Raw genomic sequence first — 10,595 nt, 5'->3', positions numbered from 1 at the left:
TTATTGTTTGGTAGCTGGTGGGGCAAAAAGGTCTGTCATTGCATCATAAAGTGAACTCTTAACATCAAATCATTGGGTGTATATAGTATGTATCAGACTTTACAGTGTTTGTACAGGAACCAGTCAATTGAAATTTTCATTACAAAATGCTATTTGCTGTAGCTCATATAGCTTGCTTATAGCAGCTGATATTTTCTTTGTTTGTTTGAATTAGTATGAAGAATACAAATGAGGCACTCAACTTCAAAATGAAACCTTTATTCAATATCATAGAAAACATCACTTTACCGTTTGATCATCAGAAAAGTGCTGAACAGAACAAAAACACCAAAAGTCGACACGATCAAGAGAAGAACTGGTTAAAATTCTAAAGGAAGTGACTCTGCGTCAACAGGAAAGGAGGAGGTCCCATTGCCCAGCAATGTTTCCTGTCACACTGAATCTAAACTCTGTTAGTTTGCACACAAACTGTAATTAAAGCTAGGGAATGAAACTGTCACTGACTACAAGTCAAATCCGGTGAAATGTTGGTTGTGCCTGGTAGGTTTGTAGATTCAAATTGGCACTTTGACGCAAAGCCAACCGGTGATGTAGGGTAGGGTTACTAACACCTGGAGGTACTAAAACTGTATGTGTTTCTTTATGAAGCAGACAAAAGTGGAGGTCGGCTGGTTCGGAGATTAAACCGAAAGACTTAAGGGTTTTAAAGTGCTTCAATTTATTCAAGATGACCAAACGTCCCATTTAGACATTTTTTTGGACATTAGGATCCAACACTTTTTATCATTGGAGAAGGTTCATTCCAAAAGTCCTACATTAATTTATTTTTACTGTATGGATAATCCAAAATATGGATATATATGTATATATATGATAAAGGTAAACCTTTCATTAATTTTTTGTAGTGGTTGCTGACATGTTGGAATGAACTCTGTGTACATTTCCAAGTGTATTTGTGTGTGTAGTAGTCTGAGCAAAGCCCCTACGTCCACCCTTGTCTTCCTCTGAGCTTCACGCTAGTCTCTTCACATAGTGGGGTAGCTGGCGAGGTTGGCGATGCCGCAGAGGTTGCCACGGTTGCGTGCCATCAGGATGAAGCCATTTTTGCCCCAGCCCTCGCCCCAGCTGTCAGGGAAAGACAAAAGATGAGGAAACAGATGGAAAGAAAGAGACATGAGAGTGGCTGAGCATCGCCAGGAGTCAACAGCATTCCAGCTCATCAGTTTGTCACCTACAGAAGGCATCAAATCAACACTATACTAATAAAGAACCTGTCGTTTCATTTTGGCAGCCTTATGAGCCACCTGATGCCAGGTGACATGACCCACCTGTTCTTGATAATCCAGAACTTCTTCCCCTTGGTGTTGACTCCATAGCCCACTGCCAGCACGGCGTGATTGATGTCGTCTTTGTTACAGTTGCGGTCGTAGTAAATACCTGGGCCATGCAAGGAGAAGAAGAGTGAGGCGAAGAGGATAAATCCTGGAAGTATAGCACTGAACCAACATGTAATACACGTGTAGCTAATACAATTTCTATGTTGCTTTCCCTTTTTGAAAATGAATATTAATTTGAATCAGGTTAAAATGGTGATGCATTTTTCATTGTTTTATTTATGCAGCTAACTGTTTTGTTTTATTTTCTATATTTCCCAACATTAAAGTCAAAATACTTTTAAAGACCTCTCCACACTGCTAGGAAGAACATTCTGGTGGAAAAATCCTGAATTATCAAAAACATAAAGTAATTATCTCCCGATATATTACATTTAGCCATTCACACCGTTCAGATTACCTGCCTAAATATAAGGCATTCACATGAGAATGCTGCATGCATGTAATCCAGCACAGTTTTATCTCAGTAATATCAGCCTCACTGTTTACTAGTTGCTCTCTTTAAACTGTATCAGAGCTATATTAAGTTACTACTAATGCAAACCGAACATCCAATTGCTGCTGCTTCACTTTGACAGCATTTGTCTCTGTGGTTAGAGCTAACCGCGGTCGTTCATCAAAAATTCATCTACAAAACAAGACAATGGCCATTTTGGTCATTTTCTTGTCAGTGTCATCAGTTTGAAATACGTCGGGGAGTAATGGAACAAAACGCCACAGCGATCTGTTAGATGAAGAGCTGCAGGCGACAGGCTGCACACCTCTAACTTCTCATTAAGTTGACAAACTTCTTTCACTGTGCCCTGCTGCTGTATGGAAAACTACAACTGCCCTGTCAAAAATGAAATCCTTATTGACATTTTAGTTGAGCTACATCGAGAAGCATTCACTGCTGTAGAAAAGGATAGTCTTTTAGAATCATCTATAATTAAAGAGCTAATAATTACAATTGATGGGAATGGACCTTTAAATCGCGTTAGCACATTTTCAACTACACTCTTCTTAAACAAGAAAATCCCTATCACAAAATGTGTTGTGAGTGTTAATCCAGTCACCTTTGCTTGCTGTAAAGTAGCATATTGTGATGTAAGTAAATAGCCAAGTAAAGTTTATTCAATATGGCACCCTTCAGATAAATAAATAATAAATAATAAGGCCAATAAAGAATAATAAAGCCAATGTATAATAAGAGACAACAACAAAACAAAAGCAACAACAACATAAAATCGCCACCACTTTAAATGCACGATCACCTCTAGTTTTCAGTTAAGTGCGTGGAGCAGGGCTCTATAACATGAATCCTGAACCTCACAGGGAGCCAACGGAAGATTGGTGTGATGTGGTTTGTCTGGTTAGACCTGGTTAACAGGCTTGCAGCAGCATGGAATGGATAACCATTTCATTTGTCATTTGTCTCATTTACCAACTACTTGCATGAAATAATACATATCATAAAAATGGATTGGTAATTTTGTGCCTGTTAGCAGAAAAAAAAGTCTGAACAGTTCACCTTTGGTGTAGAACTGGAAGGTGCTCAGCGTGGCGTCGATGCCCACCGATACTGGACCCACTTTATACAGTGCGACAGCCAGCGCATGCTCGTCGCCCACTGGGACCTCCTTGTAGCCTTTGCACTGGGCTGCCATGCCTGATGAATTGTAACGGCACGGCTGATCCTGCACACAAGACAAAGGAAAAGGAAAACAATGAAAATGTATATTCCTTAATGTGACATCAGGTAATTACACACAGTGTGGTCATTGGTACCACCCTAAATACTTTAAGATGCTCTAAGGTATGTATAAAAAAAGGAAGAATAACAAAGACAAATGTACAGAGATGTAGAGCTCGATTAATCAATTAGTCGAGCCAGAGAAAATCAAATAAAAACCAGAGCACCAAACATTTGAAGGTTTCCTGGTTATCATATGTGAAAATTTGCTGCTTTTCCTTGTCTAACACTGAAGTAAATTGCATATTTTGGGGTTGTGGACAAAATAAAAAGATGTTTGATGACGTCCTATTAGGCTCTGGCAAATTGTGAATTTTCCTCTGTTGTCTGATGTTTTATAGTCCAAACGAATAATTCATTAACAAAAAACAAAGGTCAGATAAATGGCCTTTAAAATAAAATGTTGAACCTTGTGATTTCACTGTCACGTGCACATTTCACATGGCGTGTCTGATAACAGCCTCAGTACATTCCTGGTATCCAAACAAAGGGCAAACATCATTACCAGACAGCTGTACTTCCTTTTCACTTTAATAGATGACTAAGGAGGAAATACTGTTTGCTCTGTAAGAAAATGGAGGACGTTCTACTTTATCATTTCTGCTAAGTCACCTCCAGTAATGTCACACTTGAATGGGGTGATTTTTTTTCTTTGTGTGTTGACATGTGACTGGCCCAAGTGTGAGATCCTGAAAGCCAAGTGAGGAACCGTTGACCACTGTGGTTTCAGTCTGTGTCTGCAGCTGATTTCTGGAAGTTGTTGTCATTTTGTTTTTAGTAAGACTGCTGGGTATTTAGTGTAATTTAAAACTAACATCTTAAACGATTAGTTCAGTTTTGGGAGTAACACTATTAGCTTCAATTACACTTTCATGCTTGTACGTTCAATTAATACTATGGTTCAATACAAAGCTGAGCCAGCAAACGCTTAGCTTAGCATAAAGACCAGAAACGAGGGGAAAGAGCTAGCTTGGCTGTGTCCAAAGGTAACAAAATCTGCCTGCAGTACTTTTTTACACTTTTTACATGTTTTTATATTGGTTTAAACAAACTGACTCTTGGGGCTGAAAGTAAGGATACCTCGGCTTGTTTCTTGCAAGACCCCCCCAAATTAATAGAATCTGTGTAAGTCACCCTGAATCTAAAAACGTGTATCATGATACACATCTGTTTGAAAAATATGCTTATAACTCCAGAACTTCCCTGACAATCATCACGTTTTTAAGTTTTGCTTTAGTTGTGATTTGTGGCCACAGAACAGGATGTTACACCAACAACAGCAGGGGAATAAGTGTTAACACGTGGCAGGAAAGAAAAATGAAATGTTCACGAATGTGGTGAACCTAGTCTCAGGACACATGATAGTTGATGACTAAACACAAGTCTAGGATAATATGATATTTCTTAGTTAACTTCATATGTATGGCAGTGAGGCTTTCTTACCTCTCCGATGTATGGGTAGGCCTCGTCAGAGTCGATGCCTCCGTTTTCCTGCACGTACTTGAAGGCATTGGTCATGTAGCCTCCTCCGCAGCCGTCGTTCTCTGTGACGCAGTCCACCAGGTTCTGGGGACTGAGGTCTATCAGCTTACCCGTCTGCTTGGCCAACTGGCCCTCCAGGGCCCCGGCTGAGCTGAAGGCCCAACAGGAGCCACAGGAACCCTGTGAGTAGAATGATGAAAGAGAGGAGAGTGAGGGGTTTAGTTTGATGAAGCAAGAAAAACTAAAATGCATGAAAACCTGAAGAAAAAACGAGTTTTGACTCAAAGACATGTGGCTGTTTAGATGGTATAAAAGAAGAATAAAGATAAGATAATTCAATGTATTTTTATCCAGGTGTTAATTTATAAGGAAAAAAGAACACAGCTGGTTGGGATCAGAGCTGAAACAATCAATCAGTGAATGGATTTGTTGATAGAAAGAAAATGAATGAATCATTAAGTCACATTTTTCCCCAGCAAAAATGCCAAAACTGTCCTAGTTGTGATGATTTGCTGCTCTTCTTTGTCTGATTTTGAAGTGATCTGAATATCTTTGGGTTTTGAATTGTTTGTAAGTCAAAACAAGTCATCTGAAGACAGCACCATGGACTTTTGGAAAAAAAACAATCTGTATTGTTGACATTTTATATCCCAGATGATTCATTTAGAAAATAATTTGCAGATTAATCAATAATCAACAGCATCTCAACCCCCCCAGGGAAATCAAACTGATTAATGTGACATGAAAAAACAAGAAGCTGTCTAGTTTGTGTCTTCCCTTGTCTGTCCACTGGGAGGCAGGCTTTGACAACACATCATCATGGGACAGTGCGGCGCTCCACTGAAACCCAGTTAAATGACTCACTTTGAGCATGTTATTTTATACATGCATGTTATGTTCTACCATAAATACACAGTGTGGCCAAAAGTATGTGGACATTCTGTGAATTAAGGGTTTATGTTGACCATACTATAACTGATGATTGTTGAAACAGTGGAAAGACTAGCCAAGGCGGTTTTGGTGAGATTTATTTAGCCTAGTTTCTATCAAGTGAATTACTACGTGAATTAGTATTTCTTGTCATTATTCCTACCACTTCCAAAAAAATAACATAAAGGGGGGGAAAAGTCTTTGGTTGAACTGGTAAAAACCAACTGTCAAATGTAACCAGCATTGACAGGTAACCTTTGTTTTAAGGGGTCACAAGCAGAAAAAGATTGTAAACGACTGTTTTAGACAACAGTGTCCTTTATGCCAACTTTGGGCGCTTTCCTTTTCCAGGGCCCCTGTACCTAAATCCAGCTACATAAAAGAAATGATATTTCCACCTTGGTATGGACGAACTTTACTGGTCTGCACAGAGCCCTGATCTACACTGCATCCAACACCTTTGGGATGTACTGGAACACCAACTATGAGCCAGACCAGATCACCAGTGTCAGTGTTGCCACCAATGCCTTTGTGGCTGAATAGGAGCAAATACCTGTAGCCAGGTTCCAACATCTGGTTGAAAACTGGTATTACATCTTCAGCAATCGCATATGGGTGTAATGTTCAGGTGACCACTTACATTTAGCCATGTAGTATCTTAGGTACACCTCATGTCACACTGACTTACCTGAAGGCCAATTTAAACAGGCCCCAAACTAACTAGTAGCTATTTGAGTTCACATCTGATAGAGATTATTATGAATTCCCGTATGTTAAACCTGTTTTCCTTAAAGAACTGGATTCCTGGTCTGTGCTGAAGAACAGAGCTTCTGTGTTCATGCTCTCTCAGTCATAAAGTGGTAAAACTTGTCCTTGTCTGACTATAAACTCTTGCCTTCGAGTTAAAACACCTCAGCTGTTCCTCCTCTAGGAAAACATTCTGACATTCTGCTGCTCTGACTTGCTCCAATTAAAAACTTTGTAAATATGTAATCGCATCAGTATCACGGGGGGTTTTCTGAAGGTGGCTTTGAGCTCTGGTATAGCTGAAATTTGCCAGAAACAAACAAAACATCAAAACACTATTCAGTCATCATAAAAGGAGCTGGGAGGAAGCATCAGAGCTCTGTATGCACAGAGTGCAGTCAGTCTGCTGCATAATTCATGACGAAAGGAAGCACAGGAGCAGCTCAATAATTCCTGTTTATAGCTGCAGTTTGATTTTAATCCATCAGAGGGCGATAACATCTGACACATAAACTGGCGTTACAATTACAGGGATTATTTATATTTAAACTGAAATACAAAATACTGCATTTTAATGCACAATTGAATTAAATAAAAATAAATAAATTGCATGCTTAAATGTATCCTGACTACTTCTAAATTCAGCTAAAATAAATGTTTCTAAAAAAAAATTGTGCAGGGTAAAAAAAAAATTGCATATCTCTTTCTGGATGCCTACTTGTGGACAAAATAAATGTTGGCTACAAAATAATGTAGGTGTTTGCATCACGGTAAAAACAAAACCCAAGCAAAAACAAATGACTAACATTATATATTAAGTAGAGCAAAACAGCACATGAACATTTCCATTGTAAACTGACTATTAACCACGCTGAGCCTCCTGAGCTTCAGGGTTAGTACTGACATTCATGCATCATTCTGCTGCTAATCTGCCTTTTAGCAGAAAGCACAGGTGTATGCCATATTTATATACTTATGTATATATGTGCTTCCTGTTCTGCTCGACTCTTTTTTGCATAAACAAGGCCCGGCTGTCCATTCCACTCATGATGACTAATTACATCTAATAACCAAACCCATTGTTTTGTTTTCAAAGACCATTGGCAGTGAGAACAGACTGTTTCCTCCGGCATGATACGTGATTGTACTCTAACTGGGGTTGTTTGCTTTTATGGAGCATGAAGTAAGGTTGCAACTGGGGGAAAAATGGAGGCTGTTTTCAGGTATTTTTCTGAAAGCTTTTGGTCTTTTTTGACAAGCGAAAATATTCACCACATACTCTGAAGTCAATGCTGCTGCTCTCTGGAGAAGGCCACAGCACCACTCGCACATGTTGGAGAATGTTTTTAAATATTTTCGTTCAAATTAGCGCATTAAGCTGTTGGGTGCAAACCTTGTATGTCCAGGACATGTTAAAGGCTGAAAAATATGAAGTTACAAGTTTTGTATGTGAAAATATCAACATATTAATAATTGTTCTGCATTATTATTATTCATAGTTTTTATATGCTGATAATTGTAGATTTCTGTCATGTTCGTGTGCTTAAATCACATTTCTTTTTTAATATTTCCACAGTTTACATTCGTTATATCATTATCATTTTGTTATATGTTCCCACTAATGTCATTAATTTTGCTTCAGCCACATTTCACTGCAGAAATCAATGAAGCTTTTTGCTTCCTTCTCAAACATGCCTATAAACAGCCCTGGGAACCTTTCCCAACCTCAAACAAACACTGTCACATGCCAAAACCCAGCTGAACTATTATCTGTAGATAACTATCTTCTATTTCGGTTACCTGGAAAACTATCGACAGGAACATGCCAGCTTCCACAATACAATAACTTCCTCCTTCTCGAAACATTGTTTCTGATATCATTCGAATGCACTATGATACAGTAATTTCAGTCTGGGTCTAATGTCATCTCATGTTCCAGGTCTGTTTTGGTCGCTGTGCTTACTGAAATGTAATGCTTCTATCATGTGATCTCAGTTGTCATAACTTGTGTTCTGATGATTGATTTAGTTAATTGTCATCTCTCCTTTCTGCCAGACATGTGAAGATGAAATAGAGTCTACCAACAGGTTCTTCCACTTCCCTATTCATGAACTAACTTGAACTTTATCAGCTTCTACCACCTGTGTAAGACTCAACAGATTCGACCTGTGGGATTTTCCAGCATTACCTTAAGAAGACTGGTTACATTCATGAATACATTTCTTTTTGTGGATTTCAGTATCTTTGACTACTGTGGCTCATGCTTGCCAGTTTCTCCTAATTTCTGAGACAGTATTGAAAAGCTTATAGACTGCTCTCTAACGGAGGTGGGGGAGTTAACAAGATGTGCATTCACCTTCAGTTCATCCGTCCAAGTCTTTTTCTTGTTAAATCAAAATAGAGTGTATAAAAAAAACGTTCTCACTTTTGTGAAAATAAATCACATTTTTCATACACCATAATAATCTATGATAAGTCAAAATGCCTGCTGTGAAAAAAGGCCTTTTTGCCTCATAAAGGTGAGGTTTAGACTTTACGAGAAGTGATTTCAAATATATTTTGATTTTACAAGAGAATGCTTCAAGGACAAATGTATGTCTGAACTACACTGTTTTGTGTGCAGCTGGTTGTCTACCAAAAAACAACTAAATCTCAAAGCTCTCATGAACTGGATATAATAAGGAACAATTTTTATGTTATAACAATTCATGTAGTGGTTACTAAATACACGAGGGGTGAGATGTGTGCTAGTGCTAGATGATCTCTGACCTGGTTCTTCACTGGAGTCACCATGCCCTTCTTGCGGTAGTCAACAGATTTGGGAAGCTTGGACACCTTGTCATCCAGAGCCATGGTGAAGCTGCGCTCGTGGTCCATCGGGACCAGCAGGCCGGTCATCTTCTCGGCCACTTCCTCTGACGTCTGCATGGACAGAGAAACAATTAACATTTTGCATCATGTTCTGGGGATGTTTCTGATGCTTTCATTCAGATACTTTACAAAAGATTGCAACAGCAGGTTGAGTTTATTGATCAAAACATTACAAGAAATAAGAAGTCCAGAAGTTAAGGGTCACAGATTGTATCACCCTGACAGCGGAGGGTATGAAACTTTCCTTGCCTGGAAGAATTTTGTGAGACAGAAATGTTTTGAGACAGATAAGAGAAGAGAGGCAGATATGATTTATTTTTAGACATAAGACAAGAACAAAAGTAAAAGGAGATATGAGAGGAGGATTTGTTTCAGCAGGGTGATGGAGGATGAAAAGTATTTCATGGAAAGGTGGGTTTAACACAGTTTACTCCAAAGTGAAATGTCATTTTTCTGTACTGTGCCAATGCCAAAAAGGGACACCATGCTTATGCAGGCATAAAAGTGCAAATAAAAAATCTACACAATTTACAAAACAATGCCAATAAAGCAGAAGCAGACGAGGAGGATATGAAAAGCAAAAGAGGAACTGAAATAAGTAACTCCTGCGTAGTTTGCTGGCTTTCACAGTGAAGCTGGTTATACGATATTTAGCAATTGCTTTAAAAGAATCCTGCCATTAACTATCATCAGAATGCCCCAGTGCTTTCATTACAGCTCAGTCTGTAAGCAGGAAGATCATTAACGGAAGAAATACAGACCATCTGTTAATTTCTTTCATTTCACTTAAGTGCTTTCAGTCAAAATGAAAATGGAAAACACCATTTTCCCACCACCTGTTCTACATAAACATGAAATTGGTCATTTATCCAGAATTTGAATGTGTATACATGTTCCTGTCACTAATAAATAAGCCCAAGCACTGGCGTGTTGTATTTTATGCATTTTACTTTCCACCAATTTTTTATGTACAGCTTGTTCATCCGGCATCTTGATGCAAAAACAACCGTCAGTCATGACCCACTCTGCCATACAAGTCACTGACAACAGGTGATTTAAGGACAGCAGACCCATTTTGTTTGACCTCAGTGGGCTGCAGCATTCATGAGAGAAGCATATAAACTGCTGAGATGACAGCAGCTAAAAGCCGCAACTGCTGATTAAATTATGGATCTCTGACACTTAGGAGTTTTACTTCAGAAAGTTTTACTACACACCTGAAAATGTAGCACGTTTAGTTTCATGTGTAATGTGAGACTGTGGGAATGTGGGAGAATGAAGCAGAACTTTCCCTAATGAATGTGCTGAGCAGAAAGATCAATTATTACTAGCTACATTTGCTAATGGCAGCTGGATCTCAGCTTGTGCTTTGGATACACAGTGAGACTGTTCAGACTGTAGTTGAAAGGGCTCAATGCTTATTGATTTCCAGAGCTGCA

At 38.8% G+C, this 10,595-nt stretch overlaps 1 protein-coding gene across 1 annotated transcript; it reads right to left on the bottom strand.

The window, feature by feature from the left end:
* Positions 1 to 242: 242 nt before the first annotated feature.
* Positions 243 to 9,232, bottom strand: LOC119882211 (cathepsin K-like). Its single transcript, XM_038692200.1, has 5 exons — positions 9,055 to 9,232; positions 4,570 to 4,788; positions 2,905 to 3,070; positions 1,329 to 1,437; positions 243 to 1,125 (listed from the first exon to the last, which is right to left on the bottom strand). The coding sequence occupies exons 1-5, from the start codon at positions 9,211 to 9,213 to the stop codon at positions 1,026 to 1,028; spliced, it is 753 nt and encodes a 250-aa protein (XP_038548128.1). The 5' UTR covers positions 9,214 to 9,232; the 3' UTR covers positions 243 to 1,025.
* Between the last annotated feature and the right edge of the window lie 1,363 nt (positions 9,233 to 10,595).

Source organism: Micropterus salmoides, unplaced genomic scaffold (genome assembly GCF_014851395.1).
Source record: "Micropterus salmoides isolate LMB-PRFRI ecotype aquatic unplaced genomic scaffold, ASM1485139v1 Ms_hic_scaffold_2983, whole genome shotgun sequence".
NCBI lineage: Eukaryota > Metazoa > Chordata > Actinopteri > Centrarchiformes > Centrarchidae > Micropterus > Micropterus salmoides.
Note: the sequence above shows the minus strand (reverse complement) of the source record. Positions and strands in the feature narration are given on the sequence as shown.